Source organism: Bos grunniens, chromosome 10, assembly GCF_055505025.1.
Source record: "Bos grunniens cultivar Pamir isolate PY7600 chromosome 10, Bosgru_T2T1.0, whole genome shotgun sequence".
Classification (NCBI taxonomy): domain Eukaryota; kingdom Metazoa; phylum Chordata; class Mammalia; order Artiodactyla; family Bovidae; genus Bos; species Bos grunniens.
Window position 1 is genome coordinate 90695374 of NC_141174.1, and position 27353 is coordinate 90722726.

A 27353-nucleotide genomic window follows, 5' to 3' on the forward strand; every position below is an offset into this window, starting at 1 on the left:
TAATCTCTGAATGATTGATCTCAAAATGATGCTGCAGCTTAACTTGGACAAAATGTTCTGTCGCAAAAGACAATAAGGTAAATTATTAACACTTATAAAACTTATTGAAAGGTAGTTTTCATTGCATTTCATTTGATAAAACAGGAAATCAGTTTCACCTAGTTACTTTATATAGATTTCTTTCTTCACTGAGTCAGAGAATTCTAACACTTTCAACTTTCTCAGTATCTTAGAAGTAAACAGAGAAGCTGTGTGTAGAGAAAAATATTTGTTATTCTAATGAATATACATAACATAAAATTTACCATTTTAACCATTTTTAAATGTACAGTTCATGGACATAAAGTACATTTACATTGTTGTGTAACCATCACCACTGTCCATCTCCAGATCATCTTCATCATCCCATACTGAAACTTTGTACCAATAAAAAGATAAGTCCCCATTCCTAAGCCAATAATCTATTTTTTAAATTTTTATTTTATTTTTAAACTTTACAATATTGTATTAGTTTTGCCAAACATCAAAATGAATCCGCCACAGGTATACCCGTGCTCCCCATCCTGAACCCTCCTCCCTCCTCCCTCCTCATACCATCCCTCTGGGTCGTCCCAGTGCACCAGCCCCAAGCATCCAGTATCGTGCATCGAACCAGGACTGGCAACTCATTTCATACATGATATTATACATGTTTCAATGCCATTCTCCCAAATCTCCCCACCCTCTCCCTCTCCCACAGAGTCCATAAGACTGATCTATACATCAGTGTCTCTTTTGCTGTCTCGTACACAGGGTTATTGTTACCATCTTTCTAAATTCCATATATATGTGTTAGTATACTATATTGGTGTTTTTCTTTCTGGCTTACTTCACTCTGTATAATAGGTTCCAGTTTCATCCACCTCATTAGAACTGATTCAAATGTATTCTTTTTAATGGCTGAGTAATACTCCATTCTGTATATGTACCACAGCTTTCTTATCCATTCATCTGCTGATGGGCATCTAGGTTGCTTCCATGTCCTGGCTATTATAAACAGTGCTGCGATGAACATTGGGGTACACATGTCTCTTGAATAATCCATTTTTAAATATGAAAAGAATTATAATTTTTCATTTTAGAGTAAAATGTGATTAATTAGTTAATTAATTAATTAATTAAAATGTAATTAATTTAGAGTAAAATGAGTTTAATGTTAAATTTAATATTTTAAGTTTTTATTTAAATGCTTAAATATTATGAAACAAACATATTAATTGTACCTATTCTTGTTGTGCTGCCATGTAGATACAAGGAAAAATTTAGGATTTCATTTTTTTTTCTTTTGGCTATACGCTGTGGCTTGCTGGATCTTAGTTCCCCTACCTGAGATTGAACCCAGGCCACAGCAGTGAAAACATCAAGTCCTAACCACTGGATTACCATGGAAATCCCCTTTTCCCTTCTTTTCTTCTAGGATTTCAGAATAACTACTTGTTTGGGGATTTCCCTGATGGTCTGGTGGTTAAAACTCCGTGCTTCCACTGCAGGGGTATGGGTTTCATCCCTGGTTGGGAACTAGGAACCCACATGCCATGTTATGGGCATTGCCAAAAAAGAAAATAAACCTAATAATTTGATAATAATGAGGTTTTAGCTGCTATATCAGGTATAACTAAAGAAAATTAACAAGAACCCAATAAAGATACAGAGAACAAGCTGACTTAATCTCTGAAAATGAATGTATTTATACCCTAAGTCTATTATATCAGGAATCTGTTAATAGAAAACACAAGAACACACATGCATACAGAGTGTTGATACCATCACATATCATAAAGCCTCTAGAAAACTCTGCTGTATCTACAAAAGAGAATGAAAATATATTAGGCAAATAACATCTTAGTACTCTTGTTTTTAATCATCTTGATTTTGATTTTTAAGATCCCAGGACCACACTTTAAGGACTGCTACCCTAGAGCAACCACTTAAGGCAAAAAGAAAACAACAAGGAATATAAAAGTATAGTTAAAAGTTCAGTAGATAAATTAAAATGGAGTTCTAAAAGATATTCAATTAACCAAAAGATGCAGAAAATAATGGATAGAGGAACAACAAATAAATATGCAAATAGTAAAATGTAAGACCTAAATTTAAACATATCACTAATTATATTAAATGTTAATGGACTAAACACTCCTGTTAAAAGGTAGAGACTGTCAAAATGAATTAAAAAAAAAAAAAACAAGACCCATCTATACTCTGACTTCCAGAAGGCACTTTAAATAGATATAAGTTGAACAAGGAAGCTAATATACTATTCATTCAATAAGTGTAAGAAGACACTTTGCTGCTGCTGCTGCTAAGTCGCTTCAGTCGTGTCCAACTCCGTGTGACCCCATAGACGGCAGCCCACCAGACGCCCCCGTCCCTGGGATTCTCCAGGCAAGACCACTGGAGTGGGTTGCCATTTCCTTCTCCAATGCATGAAAGTGAAAAGTGAAAGTGAACTCACTCAGTCATGTCCGACTCTTAGCGACCCCATGGACCGCAGCCTACCAGGCTCCTCCATCCATGGGATTTTCCAGGCAAGAGTACTGGAGTGGGGTGCCATTGCCTTCTCTGAGGAAAGCACTTTAATATTAAGCAAAAGAACTGTTAAGACAAAGGGTATTACCAGATATAAAAGTTAAGCAAAGAATATTATGAAATATAAAGAGGTGTTCATCAAACACATAAAAATAATAGATGTGTATATGAAGCCAAATAGTAGGAATAAAGAGGAGGAACTTACCAGGTAGTAAGAAACAAAGGGATAAAAATCCCCACAATCATAGTTGGAGCTTTTAGCGCCCTATGCTCAGTCCCAATTCATGAGCTTCAGGAGATGTAGGTTCAATCCCTGGGTTAGGAAGATCCCCTGGAAGAGGGCATGGCAACCCACTGTAATATTCATGCCAGGATAACCCCATGGATAGAGGAGCCTGGAAGGCTGCAATCTATAGGGTCACACAGAGTTGGACATGACTGAAGTGATTGAGCACACACACATAATCTCTTGTACTTAGAGATACAGAATCTAGCAACATTGGTTTAACATTTGAAAATCAGTCAGTCAATGTAATTCACTACATTGAGAGAACAAAGGAGAAAAGATAAATAATCATTTGAATAGATGTAGCAAAAACATCTGACAAAATTCAGCACCCTTCATGATTTAAAAATAACCGCAATGAAACGTTAAGCTAATAGGGAACAGAAGGAATATTCCTCAGTCTGATAAAAGACATCTCTAAAAACCCTGCAATCTGTGTCACACTGAAAGTATTGGATGTTTTACCCTTAAGGTTGGGAACAAAGCAAGGAAGTCCGTTCTCACCATTTCTATTCAATAGTCCAATAAAACAAAAACAGAAGGTATAAAATTAGAAATTAAGAAGTAAAACTGTTTTTTCCATCTGTGACTCCTTTGCTGCCCTGCATATAGGATCTTCGGTACCATCTTTCTAAATTCCATATATATGCATGCATTAATATGCAGTATTTGACTTTCTCTTTCTGACTTAATTCACTCTGTATAATAGGACAACCCAGAGGGATAGGGTGGGGAGGGAGGCAGGAAGGGGATTCAGGATGGGGGGACACATGTATACCTGTGGCCAATTCATGTTGATGTATGGCAAAAACCATCACAATATTGTAAACTAATTATACTCCAATTAAAATAAGTTAATATTTTTTAAAAACCACCTAGCCCATCAAAAAAAAGAAAAGAAAACTGTTTCTAATTGCAGATAACATGGTTGTTTAAGTAGAGCATCCCGAGGAATCATGAATATAGCAAGTACTCAGGATACAAAGTCAAAATGCAAAATTACATGATTTTCATACATATACAAGGTATAATCAGTTTGAAAATTAAATTCAAAAAGCAATTCTATAGCATAAAAAACCCAAAATACTTAGGAATCAATTTTGCAAAAAATAAGCAGTACCTCTATACTGAAAACTACTACATATTGCTGAGAGAAATTAAAGATCTAAATCATTGAAGACCATTATTTATGGATTAGAAGATACAGTATTTTTAAGATGACAGTTTTCCACACAAAAGATGAATAAAATGCAATCCCAATTATAATTGTACCTTGAGGCTTTAAAAAACAGAAATTGACAAATTTATTCTAAAATTTATATGGATATACAAAGGACCTAAAATACTTTAAAAAGTAGTGCTTTCCAATAGAACTTTCTGTGATGATGAAAATATTCTGTATCTGTACTAGCCAATATGTAACTATTGAGCACTTGAAAGAGGGCTAGTGCTACAAAGGAACTGATCTTTTCATTTAACGTGTTTAAATGTGATTATGTAAATACATGTGGCTAACGGTTATTGTAGCGAACAATGCAGAAGGTAATTCTGAAAAAGAAGAGTTAGACCACATGACTTTGAAACTTGGTGTGCCGCTGCTGCTGCTGCTGCTAAGTCGCTTCAGTCGTGTCCGACTCTGTGCGACCCCATAGACGGCAGCCCACCAGGCTCCTCCGTCCATGGGATTTTCCAGGCAAGAGTACTGGAGTGGGGTGCCATTGCCTTCTCCGGAAACTTAGTGTAAAACCATAGTAATTAAAACAAAGACAAACATAATAGAGAGCCTGGAAACAATCTTGATTTTTGACAAAGGTGCTAAAACAATTCAAAAGGAAAGCTAATGGTGCTGGAACAACTGGATATCCACATGAAATAAAATGAACCTCTAGCTGCATCTCATATACACACAAAAATTCAAAATGGGTCACAAATTTAAATATAATTCAAAAAGTCTAAAGCTTTTAAAACTAAACATAAGAGATTATCTTTGCAATTTGGATACAGGCAAAGATCTCTTCAGTTCAGTTCAGTCACTCAGTCATGTCTGACTGTCTGTGACCTCGTGGACTGCAGCACTCTGGGCTATCCTGTCCATCCCCAACTCCTGGAGCTTGCTCAAACTCATGTCCATTGAGTCAGTGATACCATCCAACCATCTCATCCCCTATCATCCCCTTCTCCTCCTGCCTTCACTCTTTCCCAGCATCAAGGTCTTTTCCAATAAGTCAGTTTTCGCATCAGGTGGCCAAAGTATTGGAGTTTCAACTTCAGCATCAGTCCTTCCAATGAATATTCAGGACTAATTTCCTTTAGAAGATCTCTTAAGCAGGTCATTGAAAGTAATCACAAAAGAATAATAATAAATTAGACTTAATCAAAATTAAATTTTCCCATCAAAAGGCAAGACTAAGAATATGCTAAGGCAAACCACAGACTTTAAGAAAATATTTGCAATGCATACATCTGACAAGGAATCATTTCCAGTATATGCAGGGACTGTCTACAACTCAATAATTTTTAAGAAGACAGCCCAATTTAAAAATGGTCAAAGATATAAACAGACTTTTCACAAAAGATGTACAAATGGCCAATAAACACAGTATCGTTAGTCATCTGAGGAAATGCAAATTAAAACCAAAATATCCACAGCATGGTTAAAATTAAAGAGATTGACAACTCCAAATGTTATCTAGGAATTGGAACAACTGGAACTCTCATGTTTTGTTGGAAATATAAAATTGTACATCCATTTTGGAGAAAGATCTGGCAGTTTCTTATACAGCTGAACTTAAACCTATCACGTGACCCAGCAATTCCATCCTGAGGTATTTACCCAAGAAAAGCGAAAGAATATGTCCACAAAAAGATTTGAGTAAGAACATTCACAGAAACAGTCCATCAACAGAAAAAGTGAATAAACAAATTCTCGTATAAACAAATTCATGTAATTAATTATACAGTGGAATTAGTGGGGTTAACTGTCCTGGTTTGCCAGGGACTCAAAGGATTTCTGGAATATGTGACTTTCAGTGCTAAAACTAGGAATGTTTTTTTAACTAGGAAACTTTTGAGCAAACCAGGAGTTGGTCACCGTAATTGTCCACCTCAGCAGCGCAAAGACCTAACTCCTGGTACATCCAACAGCATGGATGAACCTCAAAACGTTACGCTGAGTGCGTGATACCTACGTAAGAGTTCATATTCTATAATTCCATTTATGTGAAGTTCTAGACTACGCCAAACTAAGTTGTAGTGAAAACAGAAGCAGGGGAATATTTGTGTCTGAGGGGTTGGCTGGTGGGGAACGGATGTCAGAGAACATTTGAGAGTGATGGTAATGTTTTTTATTTGTATACACCAGTTGTCAAAACCAATGAATGGTAAGCTGAGGTATCGACATATCTGTGTCCTAAAAGTACCTATAAACAAATACTGAACTCTAGTTAATGGTAAGCATACCGGAGTGAGATCTAACTCTTCTTTACTTGTCAAGTGTGGAATTCCTAAAACAGTGGTATGTAAATGTCTGAGGTAGAGGAAGGGAGAATCATTCTTTGAGGATTGCTCCTGAGTGGAATTGTTTGTCATGACTATTCGATTTAGAAAAATTTTCTGTAACTTTCCATGTGGCTGATATCTTTTATGACCCTATATTTTGTGGGAAAAATCTTAATTTGTTTTCTAAATTGGTGGACTTCTTTCTCTATTATAAGTATGTAATTTGGCTGCAATTTTGCTTTGTTAATTGCTCTGATACTATTCTTTGCTCACACTTCTTTGCAGTTTTTTATAATATTTACAAGTGTAAGTAGAGAAACTCCGTATTATAAGATGTTATTACTTTTAGCAGTCATAGTATTTCTTAAAGCAGTGACTATAAATTTACTTATGGTTATATTAAAGGATGATAATGCTTATAGCATTCTAACTTGTTACTTTTCTGTAATAATATAGTACTTTTAAAATGGAAATTGGATTGCTTTTAGATTAGCTTTTTATTAGCAACATTTTTTGATTCATAATAAATATGCACAGTAAAAATGCACATTGTAGAAAAGCTTAGTCTTGATTAAAAACTTTAATCTTGCTAGGATTTTATTTTCACACATACTTTTTGCTGTAATAGTGAGTTAGATCAGAGAAGATATGCTGTTGCTATCCCAAAATCTTTCAAGATATATTTCATCTTTAAGTTTGCTTTCTTCTCATTCACCTCTAAAAATGTGTTGTTCTTACGAGGATGTCAGTTATAATAATATTTTTCAATCCTATCAAACCCATTGAAACCTTCTCATAAATTTTAATCACCTATTTCTATGCTGAAATTAATAGATTGTTTAACATACATACACACATAACTTCAAAAATTCAGTGCAATTGCCCTAATTGTAATATAATGAGAAAATAAAAGGAAAGTAATTAATAAATATTTGAATGTGTAGATTTGAGGGTATGCTACAGTGGTCGGATGCTTGTATCTACACATAGAAACTGTGGATGAGACTATAAATGCAGACTGTTCCAGGTGTGTTGCTTTTGCACTGTACACCACAAGCAGTATTGCTATCACTTTCATACCTTTCTGAAATATTTGACTGTTGTTGATAAAGGTCTGAACAAAAAACAAAGGACAAATTTCCCTCGATTTACATGTTATGTGTGTTTCTGGATGTGTTGGCATCTGTTTAAAACTGTGTAAGCACAAACTCTGTTTATATTTCAAACAGATTTAGGTTCTGGCTCAGATCATTATGGATAAGTTTTTCATCTTCATAAATGTCCAAGAGGACATGGGGACATTATGAAGGTCAGATAATTCTCTTACGTGGAGAACTCTCCTGTAAATTGTCAATCATCCAGCAGCCCTGGCCCTTGTGTGGTGAACGCCATCATTTCCGCTTAATCATTGTGACACTAAAACACAAACTTCCAAAACACCATATTAGGTGTTTTTCACAATATATGTTTGGCAATTGTGTCACTTTTCAGAATAATGTCTTTAAGATAAATAGGATTACAAAGGAAACCAACTGTATTCAAATATTTCAGGTTAAGAATCTCTGCAAAAGTGGATACCACACCCTTCTCCAATATACACACTCCAGCTGACAACCACTGTTATAACCACTGTTATGTAAGGCTTTCTTTCTATATTTCAGGAAATGGTGAAAGCTTTAGTATTAAAATATTTTGGATTTGAAAGTGCATTTGGGTGCCTGCATCATTTTGTCATCAACATAACAATATCAACAGAGGATTAACATCAACTCTAATAGAACAAAGCAAATAGTACAGGAATTGTGTTTCTATTCTAATTTTGCTTCTTATTGGAAATTAAATGTATCAAATGGACTAATGTTTCTATCTCCCATTCTTTTCTCATTGTGCCTAAACTACCTCTCTGATTAACATCAATCATTTGCCAACTTGTTTATTCATATATTACTTAAAGGAGTAAGGTTAACCTTGGCCGAACAAAATCTTCCTCCAGCTGCTGCTGGGAAAGTTGACAAAGAACTTATATGTATTAACAGGGTAGTTGAAACACAAGTGGTTCTAAAAATAGGAATTGTAAAGCATGATAATCAAGAGTTGATTTCAACTGGCACTCACTCAGTGTTTTCTAGGGGTGCATTGCAAGAGGTGACTATATTGTACATGGACAATGTATATCATGATAAATGTGCAGACTGTTGTGATGATGACTTTTATTTCTTTTAGGGTATGTCTCTATGCCAGACTGTTGTCGTAGGCTCTGTGGTCATTCTTCTGTACTCTTCAAGAGCATGTTATAATTTGGTGGTGATCACCATATCTCAGGATACATTAGAAAGTCCATTTAATTATGGCTGGGATAATCTTTCAGATAAGGTAAGAACCTAACATGTATTGCAAATCTAAGTGTATGATAATGAAGTTAGCCTGACTAGGAGAATGTTTTGAGTGTTTGACTTACAAACACTTTTATGGAATCTCTAGCCACTATCAGTAATCATACTTCAAAGTTCTATGTTTAAAAATTCTCATTCATATGTAGCAGTTGAAATCATTCTTCAGAGAGAACTTCTCCCAAAATAGTATTTTATTTTCTTTTTGTGAATAATATTAACAGTGTATTAAATCTATTGGTCATAAATCTATTTTCAGTTCAGTTCAGTCGCTCAGTCGTGTCCGACTCTTTGTGACCCCATGAATCACAGCACGCCAGGCCTCCCTGTCCATCACAAACTCCCGGAGTTCACTCAGACTCATGTCCATCGAGTCGGTGATGCCATCCAGCCATCTCATCCTCTGTTGTCCCCTTCTCCTCCTGCCCCCAATCCCTCCCAGCATCAGAGTCTTTTCCAGTGAGTCAACTCTTCGCATGAGGTGGCCAAAGTACTGGAGTTTCAGCTTCAGCATCATTCCCTCCAAAGAAATCCCAGGGCTGATCTCCTTCAGAATGGACTGGTTGGATCTCCTTGCAGGCCAAGGGACTCTCAAGAGTCTTCTCCAGCACCACAGTTCAAAAGCATCAATTCTTCGGTGCTTAGCCTTCTTCACAGTCCAACTCTCACATCCATACATGACCACTGGAAAGACCATAGCCTTGACTAGACGGACCTTTGTTGGCAAAGTAGTGTCTCTGCTTTACTAATTTGTAAAGGATAGTGTTTAAGTATCTCTTTATAAGTTGATATTCTGTCATTAGCTAGTAAATATGGTTATGTCTTTAATTTGCTAGGATGAAATTAATTCTCTCTTACCCAAGAACTATATATAACCTAAATATTTGGTTTAGTTTTAGATGTATACTTTTATGAAAATTTGGCATTATCAGTCTTGAAAATGGGAGCGCATTCATAGTTCCTTGGGTGTCTAGGTGTTTTCTGTAGTGACTCCTGGCACGCTTGCTGTGCATATCTGACCTCCCAGCATTTTCCATCCTTCTGCTAGAAGTAGCCTGACCTAGGTGCATGTCATGTCTTTATTTATATTAATTTAGCTTCGTACTGAATTTAAGCATCCTGGAATGCTGTTTTATCAGGATTTTAATTATCTTTCAAAGAAGGAATTTTCACATTTGGTTCCGTGTGGCAGATTCCCTTCACTCCTTTTCCCATTTCTCTTTCCCCACATTTATTAGAATAGAAACAAATTCAACATGGAATTTAAGCCCAAAAGCATGTTTTTAAATAGCAACAGAGCTGAGTGACTTGCATGTTACATTTCTCTACAGGTGTAACTCAGGGTAAGTGCAATTATTTTGCCTTTGGAGCAGCTGGAACCTGTAGTCTCATTTATAACCCTCCTCAGACTACAGGACCTAAACCACCCACACCACTACCCATGTGTTAAAAATATTTTCATAAATTGATGTGTTGAAAAAGTTAATACCTCTTTATTCTACTTAACATCAAAGCATTTTATGATCTTTAAAGGATAAATATCATTACATGAGAAGCCATAAAATATGGAAAATTAATTTAGAGTTCTATGTGCTTGTAAGTTGATCTTTTAAGTTACCCTACCTGGAGCAAGTTGTTTGTGGAGGGTGATTCCTTACATGTAAGACTGATTTTAAAACTGCTCGACCATATTCTATTCACAGGCTCATGTAAAAGACATAAGTGGAGAAGAGTATATTGTATTTGGAATGGTCCTCTTTCTGTGGGAACATGTGCCAGCATGGTCAGTGGTACTGTTTTTCCGGGCACAGAGATTAAACCAGAATTTGGTATGATATCATAACATTACCTAATGCCTGTTCTCCTTATTTTTAAAAATAATAGAACATTTATATTGATTTTCTATTTTTGGCAAAGACTAAAAAGGATTATAGATCTCAGCCTCCTTTCTTAGTTGAAAAGTAAATCTTCATATTCTATCTACTACATTGTTCACAGGCACCTGCTGGCATGATAAACAGTCACAGTTACAGTTCCAGAGCATACTTCTTCGACAATCCGAGGCGATATGATAGTGATGATGACTTGCCAAGACTGGGAAGTTCAAGAGAAGGAAGGTAGTTGCACTGAATTGGTACCAACATAGATTTTTTTTTGAAAAAGCTTTAACCCAAATATTAAAAGGGTGATTTGCTGATATATGTCAATAAATAAGATCATTTAACATTGGCACGTAGAACAGTAGATGTTAAACCCATGATGAGACCTGTACTATAAAGAATTATCATCTGCTTCTAAGTCCACATATTACCTTTATTTGAGAAATGCCTTTGGGGGTAAAATGGCACCCTTTCATTTCAGGATCCCTTGTTAGTTCAAAGCTGATGGGGGTTGGTGAGCAGAGAAGAAATACTATTATATATGTTTCCATATCTACTATGCTGTTCAAATTGCACAGAGAAACTCTAAATAAAACTCTTGGGAAGCTTAGCTGCTATAAGAAATCTTCAGTGCCCTCCTTGTTCCAAAATCATTACAAGTCCATCCCATTAGCTTTGGTATCAGTGCCGAGGAAGCCTTAATGCACACTAAATAATGCTTTGAATTTAATGCAGCATTTTCTATAACCCTCACTTCATCTGGACAAGTTACTTAACCTCAATTTTTTGTCTGTTTTTCATCTGTAAAATAGGGATAATAATAGAACCTATCTGATAGGATTGTTGTGAAGGCTGAGTGCATGTGTGTGTAAACATACATATGTATGTCCTAGAATAAAGCCCAGCACATAATAAGCACTATGTTACTATTATTATTATCTGATAATCAAGTTCTACTAATGTTGAATGGTATTTATTCATTCTTTTCTAATATGTGATATAGAATCAAGGATATTAGATATAAGTTATTGAATTTTGTAGAAAGCCATTATTTGGTGAAGAACATAATTCATTCAAAACTAGAAGTGCCAGCATGAGTTATTATATCCTGATCACAGTCCTTTTTTGCCCCTTTTTTGCAGTTTATCAAATTCACAAGGTTTGGGCTGGTACGGCACCATGACTGGTTGTGGCAGCAGCAGTTACACAGTCTCTCCCCACCTGAATGGACCTCTGACGGACACTGCTCCTTTGCTCTTTACTTGTAGTAACTTAGATATGAACAGTCACCATAGCTTATACGTAACACCACAAAACTGATGGCATCATCAAGTTGTGATTCTTCAATCATTTTTCATGAATGTGTATATTCAGTGTGTTTAAATTCCATCTGCATAAACATTCCATTATCCGTTACAACTGAAAACAAAGCCTGGAAATGTGGCTGAGTCCAGTGGAGGACACAGCTGTTACTTTTGACCTCGTCCTGGTAAAATGAAGTACAATGGAAAATTTGGAGCCAGAGAAAAGAAGGATTAGATCTTAAGGGACTCGATGGCCTCCGTACATCCTGACTTTGGAATATCGAACGCATATTTGCACTTTTATCTTTGTTCTGAAAGAGTACACTGCAGTCCCCAAAGTCATACCCAGTGTTCACACTGGGATGTTATGTTGTACATCAAATCAGGAGGCAGATTCCTTACAAAAATCAAAGCCTGTATATTCAGCAGTGTACTCCATGTGGAATTCTTACCCAATAAAGTTTATAGTGTGAACAGTGCACAGAATGAAGGCATAAAAACGTATCATTCTTTTGAAAGATCTATTGAAAATAGGTAATCATTGAAGATAGTTCTTTTAAGCATGATTGTACAGTACTAACTGAAATTATTCAATCATTTTAAAGAAATGATACTAGTAATCCTTTACAGTGAGGACCAGCAGTGTTCTTTGGAAAGTCACAGTCATTTCTTCAAGAGCAAAGTATACTAATCAAAATTATGTGGCTACTTTGAGTAGAATTGGTCAAGTGATTATTCTGTATGGTTAAGACAATACAGTAGTTTAAGCATGATTCTTCAAGAAAACAACAGCAATTTTTGTGTAGGGAGATATTGATAGAAACTTCTTAGGACTAAAGTTTACAGATGCATTTAAGAATTATTCAGAAAATATACAATTCTAAGTTAAAACATGAATACATTTTCAAAGGCATTCAATTAGCTGAAATAAAATATAGCAAATCTTACCCATTATTCCTATGAATCAGGATTAACCTCAGGTAAATTAAATCATGATATGTTATTGCAGTGAGCTCAAGTGCAATACTTTGTAATACATATAATTTTTCCTTTAGTTTTCATTTTTATATCTTGCATATGGGCAAAGCCAAATTAATTCAAATTAATCCCAGCACTAGACTAAATGAACAACTTATGTGAAGGTACTAACTAGGTAAGTATAAAAACCAGTGGTTAACAATATTGGAGTACTTTTAGAATTACATTAAAACTGTCTTGAACGTCCTTAGATCTAAAAAAAAAAAAAAAAATATATATATATATATGGTAGGCTAAAGTGATAGAGAATTTTAAAATGCACTTTCTACTAGTGTCTATATGGAAAAAAGTAGATGCTAAATACCTCAAGAGCCCAAGGTAACAGGCAACATTGGGAAGTTGTCACAACATGCTTAAAGATGACTAAATACGGTTATTTGCTAATCTATTTCTTCAGAACTGGAACTAATACAACTGTCTTTTTCTGTCTTTACTTTGATTAGAAAGTTCTTTTTCTGCTCTTACATAAAACATCTTTCAACTTTTTGATTGATTCAGTAACTTCACAGAAGTATAACAGTAAGTGAAACCCCAAGAAAAAAATGAAATTTTTAATGCTTTTGATCTCTTGGGAAGCTGGTACACAGACAAAGAAATTTAATCTTTTTATAGTACAAAAAAAATTCTGAACTTAGTCCAAATCATAAACTTATACATGTCACTTTGGATTTATAAAATTTATAGTATAGAATTTATAGATCGTAACAGGACAACATACCATGCACTTACCTGAGTGTATTTTTACTGCAACTTCAGTTACTGGGTTTCTTTTCAGAATGCCGACTATTTATTGTCTTAATAATGTTAGGTATTTAATTATCTAGAGCTATCTAAGAAGATGTGTTGCCTTTGTTAATCCTTGGGGTTCAAAGTGATACATTTTTTCTAGGAAAGCTTCCCCAGACTTCCCTACATAATGCTCCTATTTGACCAGATAAGTGAGGATTACTCTTTTAAAAATATTTCAGATAAAATAACGTGGTTTTTTCAGTTGCATTAGTTGATTCTTCCAAATCTGAGATTTGTAAATTTCTTATCCCTGACCAGGGAACCTGAATTCTTGCATTTGTCTCCTTAAAGACATCTCCCACAATAAATCACCAAAGACAAAGAAAGATAAGCTTCTGGCCCAGTTTTTGCTTAAAAATTTCAAAGCACTAGGAGCACTTTAAGTCTGGTCTTGAAAGAAGGAGTTGTTTATCAAATCAAAGGGCTGTCGATCCCCTGTTCATCCTGCACTGAAGCACATGATGACAATTTCAAACCTTCTTTTTGGTTCACTAACTAGAAAAGAGAATTTCATTGCTTAAGTGTGTAATTCTACAGTGATTAGCAGTACTTGTTTTTATTGTTTCATTTGGACGGTCATTAATTTTGAAACTCTTGCCACTCATTATAGCTGGTAGTAGTTTTATGAAAGATGTAATTTATAGCTAAAGTGGCTTTTTTTAAGCATAGCTGCCTTTTTTATTGTTTAAGTGTTTCTCAGCTATAAAATCAGTGTCAAACTGGTTATAAAAGTATAGCTGTGGCCAATGAATGTATTTATTTGTTTCACTAAATTGTAACAAAACACTACTGTTAAAAATAAAAGTGTTTGTGCTTTTATTTGGAGGTTGGGTTTTCTTAATCTCTTTTAACAGACTACACCCGTTGAGATTCTGTCATGTAAGGATAAGAAGCCTACCATAGGAAAGAGAAAAATACGTAGAGTTACAAATGACAGTTTACTTTAAGTGAGCTTGTCATTACAGATATTCCTTGGCTTGTCCTAAGTGAAAATGCATTGAATACAGCTGGCCTAGAACATTACAGCTTAGACTAGCCTTCCCTAAACATGCTCAAAACACTTATATTAAACTGCAGTTGGGCACAACCATCTAACACGAAACCTGTTTTGTAACAGAGTGTTGAATATCATGTAGAGTTTATTGAACACTGTACTGAAAGTGAGAAATGAAATGGTTGTGTTCGGTACAGAATGGTTGGGTATGGGTTGTGTTCCCTTGTGACTGTGTGGCTGAGCGGGTGCTGTGGTGCTGCCACTGCCCCAAATCATGAGAGGTCCGTACCGCATATCACTAGCCTGGGGGGAGAAACCAAAATTCAAAAGTGGAAGTACAGTTTCTATCAAATGTGTATTGCTTTTGCACTGTTGTCAAGTTGAAAAATCTAAAGTCGAACTATTATTGTACACATGGATAACTGTACGTACTGAACACTGAGATAACCATGTACGACATTAGCTGTACACTAATTAGTATTACACACTAATTTGATATGAAATGCCATACTTTAAAATACCAATGTTATTAGATAGTACGTGCGTAAGTGCTAAGTTGCTTCAGTTATGTCTGACTCTGCGACCCTGTGGACTACAGCCTGCCAGTCTCCTCTGTCCATGGGGTTCTCCAGGCAAGAATACTGGAGTAGGTTGCTGTGCCCTCCTCTAGGGGATCTTCCTGAGCCAGGGATTGAACCTGAGTCTCTTACATCTACCTGCATTGGCAGGTGGGTTCTTTACCACTAGCACCACCTGGGAAGACCATATTAGATAGTACATGTTTATTGAAACATTAAGCTAAGAAAAATCCTTGTGTGAAAGAACTTACAACACCTCTCTCCTTCCCCTTAGATTCTTAAACAGGTAGAAATTTATCTAGCTCATAATCCTGGGCAGCTTTTCTTTGATTATTCAAGAAATTCTTCAGTAACGCTTTCCCCTGAAAAAAGAGTTCTTACCATTTTTTCCATAATAGGCCCCTTTCATAACTTGCCAAAACCACACCAAATTTCTAATATAATTTCAGAAGCTATATTGATCACCTAAAGTCCAGAAATCCTTGGGCGCCTATTGACTTACTGTGAAGAATATTTGGAGTGAAGGTATGATCACTAGCAATAATAAAGTTGTCATTTTAAAAGCAGTTTATTCAACATTTATTAAGTGTTCATATGCCAAAAACTATGCCGTGGAGATGCAAACATGGATAAAGTTTCTTTTCCTGCTCTTAAGGAGCTCACATTCTAGTAAAGGAAACTTTAAAAAACAAAAACAATACAGTACAATAAGTGACGCAGTAGAGGTAGGTTGTAATTACAGTGGTGACACAAAAGAAGAACTTAGATGATCCTCCTTGGATGGAGCAAGGGCGAATTCACAGAAGCGATCGCTATGCTGGGCCTGCAAGGATACATAGAAATTTCCCAGGTGGGGAAGGATGGCTAGGGCACTTGATAGAGAACAGCAGGCACCAAGGTGTGGAGGCCTGACGATGCTGCATCTGAAGAATTCTAAGTCTGTTTTAGCAGAACATGAGGTTGGGGGAAACAGAAAGACCCCTATCAGAGTACTTTGTTCACCAAGGAAAGAGGTCTGGTTTCCTCCTAAAGGTTCATGAATTCACTGTGTGTTAAGCAGGGAGTAACATTGTGAGAGTGCTTCTAGAAAGCCCACTTTGGTAACACTGTGAAGCAAAAGAGAGGAGACAGGTTGGGTACAAGGAAAAAGGTTTGTACTTTAGGGAAGAGCAATGAAAATGGAAAGACAGTGATATATCAGAGATATGGAAATAAAATCCATAGAGATTAGACACTGGCTGGACAGGGGAGTGGAAGGGTTAGCCTAGAGATGATGTAGATGGTGATGGTTCTAAAATTAACCAAAGGAAGGAGCATAGGCATAAGAATAGGTTTGGGGCAGAATAACTTTTTAAGATACACACAGCTGTCTGTGGGACAACCAAGTGAAGATGCGTAGAATGAAGATGGTCTGAGAAATTTGGGCTAAAGTACGGATTTAAGAGATCACTGAATTGGAAGGACTCAAGAGTGAGAAGTGGTAGTGCTGAAGACAGCAGGAATAAAAGCCTAAGGAATAACTTAAAGAATACATGAAAAGAGGCACTCAGAAGTGAGGGAAATACAAGAAACCTAGTGGAAAACAGATTTTTAAAGAAGGAGCTGTCAACAGTGTCAAATGCAGAAAAAAAGTAAGAAACGGCTTGTGAACCAAACCATAGATTTAAAATTGGGATTTAGACTTCAAAAGACAAGATTGTTAGCTACTAAGGAAAAAAGCCAAATTTCAGTTAAGGGAGCAAGTGGAGGGGGACAAAGTGAAGACAGGAATATTCTTTCCAAAAGTTTGGCTGTTAAAAAAAGAGAGAGAGTAGGGGCATAAGATGAGAGAGAGTCACACAGGCAAAATAATTTTAAAATAAATTTAAACCCCTCTACCAAATTTTCAGAGTACCACAAATGTCCTTACACTTCTATATTTGGTGCTCATTTCATAGTCTTTTGAGTCTCTAAGAATACTGACTTCATAGTAGGTTAATATCTTTCTTTTCCTGCCCTATTCAAATTAGGGGGGAAAGGAAATAGGACATATATTATTAAACTTAGTTCTGTGATAATTAATTTAAATATATTGAATACATTTTCATACATTCACTCAAAAAATATTTATTGGACACCTACTATGTGCTTGACACTGTATCAGGCCGTAGGGACATAAAGAAGAAAAAGTATACAGTAGTGTTAAGTAGCATTTCTAAGCCATTATGTAAATAAACCCTGCTTTATGAATAATGTTACATCTCAACCTGATATACCTGCTAAGACATACAGAAAGAACCCATAACTTTGAGGTATATACTTCCTTTTTTCCTACAATTACCATGTGCTATAAATTCCTAAACCCCTTCAAATATTTTTATCACTGAAGATCTTCCCTTAATGAAGACTTCTAAAAATTACAGTTTAGTTATGGGGAGAAGGAAGAAAGAAATATCACGTGCAAAACCCCAAAATTTTATGCCTATAACTATACAGCATAAAAAGGGTAACAAAATTAAAAAAAGAATTTTAGATTGGAACTCAAAATGATTCCTTATTCTAAGGCTTATAGTAGTATATAGTTGCAGATATTTTTCCTGGAAAAAAAAATCATTGAAACATTATTCATATTACACATGGTTCAAAGGACATGATGCCTATAACTGACTCTTCAAGAGAAAAAAATAGTATATGTGTGTATATATACAGAGATAGCATGAGCAAGAAAGCAAATATGAACAATTAAGGAATCTGGTAAAAGAGTTCTTTGTATTGATACTATCCTGGAAACATTTCTATAAATTTGAAATTATATAAAAATAAAAAGTTTCCCGAAATTTTTATTCAGAATCAGGGAAAGTACTATGAGAATAAATATATAAATCTATTCAACTTTTCACACTGTTTAGAAATCCCTTACACCCTTGAATTATCATTGTATCTTTCTACACACCAAAATAAGCCAATCAAAATAGCAAAATAATTCTAAAAGTGATTTGTTTCATACCAATGTATTGTAGGGTTGCCAAATAAAACACAGGACTCCCAGGTAAATCTGAATTTGAAAGGAGGAATAATTTTTTGGTATATGTTTGTCCCATATTACATGCAACATACTTATATAAAAAAACTGTTGTATATCTGAAATTCAAATTTAACTAGGCATTCTGTATTTTTTTTTTTTGACTTCCCTGGTGGCTCAGACGGTAAAGCGTTTGCCTACAGTGCGGGAGATCTGGGTTCGATCCCTGGGTCAGGGAGATCCTCTGGAGAAGGAAATGGCAACCCACTCCAGTACTCTTGCCTGGAAAATGTCATGGACGGAGGAGCATAGTAGGCTACAGTCCATGGGGTCGCAAAGAGTCGGACATGACCGAGTGACTTCACTTCACTTCACTTCTGTATTTTTATTTACTAAATCTGTTCACCCTAAATGTTGAACATTTAGGCTATTAATAATGGGTCATAACATTCTCTTATAAACACTTTTCACATTGGCCATAGTTTAATTTATATTATGTCTTCTTACACAAAATTCTAGTTTGAGAGACTTAAAACATCATTTACTTAGATTTACCATATGTGAATTTGATAATCCTGATGATTTTACTTAATATTAAACATTAAAGGTATACCACATTATCAAAGTTTTACTCACAATAATATTACACATAGATTTAACACAATTTAAAAAATTGTTATTTAAAACAACATAATTCCCTTTTACAAAAGCAGCTTTATATAAAACATTTGACTTAAGACTGTCATTGCTATTTATGCCTTTGAATGAAATTCCATTCTTTGGCCTCCACTGTCCAGAAACAGGCACTTTTCAGCTTGCTTTCTTTAATGAATATTTTGTAACAAGTTCCTGAAGTTTTCTAATTCTTTCACACTTGTTGAAATTCTGTAAACAAAATAAATTTCACTCAGAAACTATTTTAGATAACTTTTCTCTACAAGTTATTCACATTGCATTTTCAGAACACAGAAAAAAAATGTTAATTTATTTCAGCAAACATAAAGGTGCATAAAACATTTAATCTGTTTTGATGCACTTGTGTTCTTAATTTGACATATTAAAACTAAGATAACATTCCCCAGAAATCAGTTATTTTTAATTAGTCACAACTAAGTATTAAAGTTTCAAAGTACAAAATTATAAAGTGCTTAAGTATTGTATTTTTAAGTATTCATAAGTATATTCACATGCTTATTATTTAAAGTATATAAGTATATACTTTATACCTAGATATAAAGTATAGGTATATACTTTATAAAGTACATAGCATTAAAATATGTATTCTAAGTATGCATAAGTATATGAACACTTAAACTAATCAATTTACCATATTTATTAAATATACAAAGAATCAAAGCTTTCGGACTACAAAGAGTGAGAACAGTAAACGTGTGACCAAATTGTTTTCACAAACTTATAAAAAGTTTGTTATTTTAAGTATACTTTAGCTCTGTTCTCCACCATGAAAAAAGTAGCAAAATACTCAAATATAACTGTCAAGCTTCTGTGTACTAAAGAATAATTTTGAAGGTCAATTATTAAATCAATTTTTTAAGTGAAATATAGTCCTTAGAAAGTGTTAGGTTTTTTTTTTTATAAATCTCTGCATTCTTTAGATATGATAGGCCAGGAGGAAATGCATCTGTACTTAAATTTTAAAATGTAAGTTCCTAATTTTAAGCTTATTTTCTGATCATTTTGATGAAAATTATTTTTAAAAGCATGATTAGCCTTTTTACACAATGGCAAATTCACAAATTTTATATGTATACCTACATTACACAACATGATTTTTTCTAGGACCTTCAAAAAAACATTTGGATAGCACATAGATTAGAAAAAGTTTACAAATTCTGTAAGATGAATATTCAAGCACTCAGTGAATTAATAATGATTACAAGAGTCAAGAGGTGACAATAAAGAATATCATCTAATGATTGCATGTCTACAAAGTTAAAGTATTTCATAAGATCACAGAATTCTGTAGTGAGATAATTTCACTAAACAGGATATTTCTTACCCAGTTTTATCTGAGAGTATATGTGTTGCATTAGGCTTACTTGGCTAGCAAAAAAAATTTTGGTGCAAACTAACCTTCCAAATGCATTAAATAATGATACTATTTCTTGTCTGGTTAGATGGAATTCATAACTGGGTCCACTTTCTGGCATATTTGCAATCAATTTCTCAGAAAACAAGATCTTCAGAGCAGTGCCCAAACCCTGAGTCTATAATAGAAATAAGAAAAAAAGAAAAATCAGAAAATTCCTTGTGCAGAGAAAGAAAACAGGATTGAGCTTGATATGCTTACCTGAAGCTTTCCCCACAGTCGACATTTCAAACAACCAACACAATCCATGATTCTTGAAATATTTCTAAAATGCAGTCGAAAATCCTCCTAAAAATAATTTAAAATTTTATTAAGATGTAGTATATGGTCAAATACTAAGTATCTCTGAGTGCCTTCTATGTGCCTCACTGTATGCAAAGCACTGGAGAGCACCAAAGAAGGGAAGAAAACTGAAGTCAGTGTACACGGAACACCTCCTACACACCAGAATCTTTACACATACAATTGTATTTCACCTTCACCACAAATGCAAAAGTAAAAGTCACTCAGTCGTGTCCGACTCTTTGCAACGCCATTGACTATACAGTGCATGGAATTCTCCAGGCCAGAATACTGGAATGGGTAGCCTTTCCCTTTTCCAGGGGATCCTTCCAACCCAGGGATCGAACCCAGGTCTCCCGCGTTGCAGGCAGATTCTTTACCAGCTAAGCCACCAGGGAAGCCCAAGGTATTATTATAATCTACAGCTAATGAATTAAAAACATAAGGTCCAGAGAAGCTAGGTAACTTGCCCAAATTCCCATATCTAGTAAATAGCAAATCTAAACCCCAGGACTGCCTGCCTCCAAAACTAGACTATCTGTAAATATAAACAAAGTAAATGAGTTGAGATGTTCTATTGTATGTGATTATTAACCACATGTCAGTATCAGGAGAGGGGGCAGAGGTTGTATGACATCATTTACCAAAAAAGAAAAAAAGGAAGGGAGAAAGGAATAAATAATGGAAGGAGCAACAAGTAAAAACCTTTGGTTTCATAATAGTTAAATGAAAGCCCTTCTCTCTGGTATAAGGAAAAACAACCAGATCTTTTACCATTTATTATTATCATTCATACTTTATTATCATACAGAAATCTACAGAACAGAGTGAAATCCACGTACCCTCCACCAAGTTTCAGAGAGAAACTCATTAAACTCATCCAAAAACAGTATATGTCTTTAAGGGGTAAGGAAGAAAGACAGGAAGCCAAGAACATATCCTTCTTTCACACCAGTGGAAATTATTAATTAATTCTCCAATGACTCCCCTGTCCTGAATTTATAGTGGAATCCCAGGCTTACAGTACTTGAAGCAGGAAATCTGACATACATTTCAGATGAAACATTCATTATATCAAATGGCCTATAATTTGGTAATAATTTTGTTTGCTTGTTTTTATTGTGCTAAACCACACACTGAGCTCAATCAGAAGAGAACATAAGCAAAGATCTAAAAGTGGGAATAAATCAGCAAAGACTGGAACCTACTATGCAAAGCAGACCTCAGTTCACTCTGGAGACATCTTTCCCCAGATGCATCATTCAGCCTGAGACTGAAACAGTCAACAGCTGTACCATGTAAAGGATTTATAATAAGGTCCCAGGTCTTATATCTTATTAATTTAATACAAAGCCCAAATTATTAATATTAAACGTTACCATATGTTAGCAATATTCTATATCGTGTATTTCTATACCCTTTAGAATAAGTAAGAAGTAATTCTAATTTTCAACTTTTAAAAAATATTTACCCAGCAATATTACTCTAAGTAGATTTTTGGTGATTTGAAGTTTCCTTTAAACTTGTATTTCAACTTCAAATTAAAGAAAACTCACACTTTTAACAAGAAAAACAGAAACAGAGCACTAAAATTACTCTGAAGTTGATGTTCCCATCCTATGAGGTGCTGACCTCTGGAGGATTAATAGTTGGTATAAAAGTCTATAAAATCCCTGAGTAGACAAGTATTTGTATATAGACAGAACAAATAGCTCACATGTACACACTATAAAATGGATATAAATATTATGGTCAATAAAACACAGCTTTTACTTTACAAGTGTCAATAAATGCACGGTGGATTTTGGCAGTTATATTTTCACTAATAAAACACTATTATCATGTGGAAAGGCGTGAAAGCTCTTGACTTAGGCTTACACTTTTAAAGCTTGGAAGCCTCTAAACAATGGGCATGCTTTTGTACAGTGTCTAAACTCAGTATCTGAATCTATGTTCACTAATTCAAATACTTGAATGTGGCAGCTCTTGAGTCTTTGTATGACATATATGAAGAATAAACGTGGTTGCTTAACAAGAGTCAAAGTAACATTGTAAAATTAAAACCAAGCACAAATGCTTAAATGAATGTAATATAAAAGACCCAAATTAATAAGCTAGAAATTTACTAGACCAGAACAAAGAGAAAATCCTTATGACTTCCACAAATAACAATCCATGTCCAATAACCTGAGTATATTCTAAAATTAACTCAGATTAGAAAAATGTATTATCCTTAAAATAAACAGACCCTAAGTCACTTACAAATTCTCCTTGTTAATACACATAGTTTTAAGATCAATACTAAAAATTACAGTCAGTGAGGAGAATGATCAAACATTCTGTGGTTAAACACTGTGATCTATATTCAGTGAAACCAATTGGCTAAAACACAATTCTCACCCAATTCTCAGATGTTTTATAAGCCTTCAAGTGAGATCCTATTCTGTGTTGAAGTGAACACTGAACACTTCTCTTTCATACAAGTCCTCTACTTATAACCATACACTGATAGAGTGTAAAGGAGACAAGAGATATTAAAATAAGCTTATGACTGTTCAAATCCGTGATGTTCACTATAAACTACAATTTCAAAAAAAAGTTAATACCAATATCAACAAGTTTCCTTGGTGTTTTATTCTTCTCTTGTAAAAGGACTCAGAAAAATTATGTGTTAAATTTCATAGGATATCAAAGCTGAGTATTTCGGAGTTTCGATAAAACAATGTGAGAAGTATTTCTAATCTGCACAATATAAAACAAGTAGATGTCAAAACATTCTCTCCATAAACCAGCAAGTGTACTAAAAATAAGACAGATAGCAAAAATAGTAGGGGAAAAAAAGTCATTACAGCATCTTCCCCCTCACTTCTAAGTTCCTGGAAGCTGTTTGGGAGGTTATATAAGCACTGAGGTATGTATTTCTAGCAAGAATGCTTTAAGTAGGAGGTAGATAGGCAGTCAAAAATAACTATTATCTAACAGCAAAAAAAACAAGAATGCAAAAAGTATTTTGTTTGCAAGCTATAAAAAATAAGGTTCTTTCAATATCGAAAGAAACAAAAAATTAGAAACGAAGGTAGACTGTCATAAATATTCTGATGACACCAGATCAAGCCCACTTCTACTGAGGACCACCTGCTTTACTTACCTATACCTTTATAATTGAGAACAATAATATAATTTTACTTAAGTCTTCAAAGTGAAAGTGAAAGTCACTCAGTCATGTCCAACCTTTTGCAACCCCATGGACTGTATAGTCCATGGAATTCTCCAGGCCAGAAGACTAGAGTGGGTAGCCTTTCCCTTCTCCAAGGGATCTTCCCAAGCCAGGGATCAAACCCAGGTCTCCCACATTGCAGGCAGATTTTTTACCAGCTGAGCCACAAGGTCTTCAAGAAGACTTAGAAATCCCTTGAGGATGGAAGCCATCTCTCCCTTTAATGACAAAAATCACACTCTACACACAATGAGCATTTAATAAATCTTTTCAATGAAATTTCTTATTTGTTGTATTTTGAGGCAAACAGGCACAAAGATGGTCTTGCCTGGAGTCATACCTCCATTAAGAGGCAAGACAAAGACCAGAACCCATCCTGTGCGATCTCAGGTCTTCTGTTCTTTCCAGGACTGCATGCTGACGGACCTGAATGCCTTTGTGTGTGCAGTCACTCACTGTGTCCGACTCGTCGTGACCCCATGGACTGTAGCCCACCAGGCTCCTCTGTCCATGGAATTTTCCAGGCAAGAATACTGGAGTGGGTTGCCATTTCCTTCTCTAGGGGATCTTCCCAACCCAGGAATCAAACCCGTGTCTCCTGAATTGTCAGGCAGATTCTTTACCACTGAGCCACCTAAGAAGGCCTAGATGCCTTTAGTTCCCAGGGAATGATATGAATGACAAAGCAACACTACGCCCGCTCCCCCTAAAGAGCATCGTATAATTTAGCCAAAACTATTTTCAGAATTCTCTCCAGCAGAAGACAGTTTCTGCTTCTCCAGCCCTAGATCCCTTTCCTTTCATTCGTAAGCTCTATTTACTACACGAGAATCAGTGTGAAATGAAACCCTTCTGTAAAGAGTACATTCACACACACATTTCCGTTGTTATGTTGAAAACAACACAGACTAAATCTTAAGTTGGACCTGCTTTTGGACTTCCTCTTTTTCTTGAGGAAAAGAAAGATTATGACTCTGATTTTTTCTTATAATTTCAAGAAGTATATTCGGATTTACTGTTAAGAATAAAAACATGGCCTTATAGTCATATCTGCATGTGAGTTCACATTTAAAAATTAAATTAAAAGTATAAAATTATTACCTTTAGTTTGTTTGCTTCTTTTTTATTCCCAGCAAAAAATGAATTCTCATCAAAATGCAAAGGAAATGACCTGCATTAAATAAAACATATTCTCTGAATAAAACAAAAAAAAAATCATTTTCATGTATTATAAAATATTAAAAGTCCTGCTAATACAACATTTCGCTGGTCAGTGATGAATAATACAAGTACAACAGAATAGAACATATAGTAAAAATCAAAATTCTGATGCCCCCAACAAATTCTTATCCTCAATATACAAGCTAACTGTATAACATAGTAGAATTAGGGCCCAAACCCAACCTGTTCAACTAAATATAAAAATAATGCCAAGTATCAAATACCAAAAGAACGGTTCTTAAAACTAAAAATATGCACCTCTTAGTACAAAATCAAAATGAAAATAAAACCAAAACTCAATTTTAAAAGACCTATGAGCAAAATTAGCTTTTAATTATTTTTTAGATAATTTTAAGTTGATTCCTTAAGAATTTAATTTTGGATATCACTTGTCACTCTTCTTATTAATATATAAGTTGTATGAGTTGTAATACACAATTTACTTGATTTCATGAAGTATTTCCAGAAGTAACATTTTGTTTTCTGCATCCTGATCTTTATTTCCAGTGAAGAGTTGAAAATCTGGGCGCTCAAAGAATGGAACCACTTTAGATAAAGCCCTTAATTCTATTAAGTAGAGAAAATACAAGTTCTTAAGCCTTCGTGGACCTTCTCCTTCAGTTAATATTCCATCAAATCGCTGTTGAAATTCTGTAATGTTGTGTCCCCATTTTTTTTCCAACCACGTATCTGAGAAGAAAGAATTAAATATTAAAAAGCGAATTTTAAAATTAAGTTTCATTGTACTTATATTAGGTTATTTATGCTTGCAGAAGCTAATTTTATTTTATATTTTAAAATGTATAATCAATACAACCATGAAAACTGCTTTACATAATTGAGCCTTTAACAGTTTCATATTAATATTTTATCTTCTAGAGCCCATACTTAAAAGGAAAATAAACTCAATTACTTTACTGAGAAACCAGGACTAATCTAATCAAATTTCTGAATATAAATATATTCATAAAACCAAGATACAGAAGTCAAAGATGACTATCTGAAATTACTAATGAGTTTGAAGTCCTAATTAAAGTTATATGATTTTGTTTCTAAGAAGTAAGAGATACTTTAATTCTAGAATAAACATGTTACTGATGAAAATCCAACATGCTCTCATTTTTCAACAGCCTTGTAAAGCATGAAGAGCAGCAAAAAAAAAAAAAAAAAACGCTTTTACCCATTAAACTGCAGGCCTGAAGCTGACATGCAAACATAAGGATTCAGATACAGTAGTGTCTAATGAAAACAACTTTGCTCTTAGAAGCTATTTCAATTCCCACAACAAAACAAAAGAACATTTCCAAAGTGATGTGTATGATTTTGAGCAGCTTCCTAAAAGAAAGTGAAGACTGCTAAGAACAGGCTGAACTTTTCCTGATAATGTTCACAGTTCCCACATTCCTGATTACTGCCACTTAGGAATTAATTTTTCCTGCCTAATATTTAACAGGGCCAATCTTTTCCCATCCAGGTAAACACCAAGAAGATTTTAAGAATACCTGAAATTAAGTGTGGTAAAGTGAATAAAAGTGACTATTATATACCTTGTAGAAGATACCGTGCACTCAAGTGCACATTAATGCTTGCATGGAGGCCAGATATAAGTCTGTAGAATGCTCTTTTCTCTACACAGAGACCTACAAAAGGTAATTTGGAAATAGAAATTTCATATGTGAAACTTGTAAGATATAAAATTAATTTTATGTGTATTTTAAAATGAAAAAAAAATTAAATTTGTTTAAAAGTGTCCAATTACCTTCTAGCCAACTGTAAAAAGTATTCTCTGAAATTAAAAGAAAAATAAGTCACAAGATTGTAAAACTGCCAAAATATACATTTTTCAAAAGTTTTAAAATATTATAGCAAATTTGTGCCAAACAGCAATTTAAAGGTCCCAGTCTTGTTTGCAAAGGAGAAATGTTCTTGGTATGGATTCACTTTAAGCGCCACTCAGTTGCTCAGTCTTTAGAAGGCTTTAGCATTGCCTTAGGTGGCCCTAGCCTTATAACTTTCTGGATAAAGTGTTTTATATGAGGTCAAAACACAGAAATTAAATAGTAAACCTATACATGGAAAAATACTTAGCCTTAATAACAATTCATGTTATAAAAGTTAAGAACACACTATACACTTTTTAAAACGAGAGAAGTCAAAATTATAAAATTCGAAGTATATTATTAGTCTATAGCTGATA

General features: G+C 34.6%; 2 protein-coding genes across 3 annotated transcripts in view; one reads left to right on the top strand and one right to left on the bottom strand.

Annotated features, from left to right (window-relative positions):
• GPR137C (G protein-coupled receptor 137C) overlaps positions 1-14572 on the top strand; it is a 64759-nt gene extending 50187 nt beyond the window's left edge. Inside the window, exons 4-7 of the mRNA XM_086323058.1 lie at positions 8576-8725; positions 10446-10571; positions 10741-10859; positions 11765-14572. Of these exons, the coding sequence (XP_086179184.1) occupies positions 8576-8725; positions 10446-10571; positions 10741-10859; positions 11765-11942 (573 nt within the window). The 3' untranslated portion in view covers positions 11943-14572. The remainder of the gene's footprint in view (positions 1-8575; positions 8726-10445; positions 10572-10740; positions 10860-11764) is intronic.
• A 1302-nt stretch (positions 14573-15874) lies between these two features.
• ERO1A (endoplasmic reticulum oxidoreductase 1 alpha) overlaps positions 15875-27353 on the bottom strand; it is a 52961-nt gene continuing 41482 nt past the window's right edge. For both annotated transcript variants that reach the window (XM_086323057.1, XM_086323056.1), the window contains 7 exons: positions 26916-26942; positions 26704-26796; positions 25600-25846; positions 25037-25106; positions 20638-20724; positions 20421-20554; positions 15875-19211 (listed from right to left, as the gene is read on the bottom strand). In XM_086323057.1, the coding sequence (XP_086179183.1) occupies positions 19151-19211; positions 20421-20554; positions 20638-20724; positions 25037-25106; positions 25600-25846; positions 26704-26796; positions 26916-26942 (719 nt within the window). In that variant the 3' untranslated portion in view covers positions 15875-19150. The remainder of the gene's footprint in view (positions 19212-20420; positions 20555-20637; positions 20725-25036; positions 25107-25599; positions 25847-26703; positions 26797-26915; positions 26943-27353) is intronic.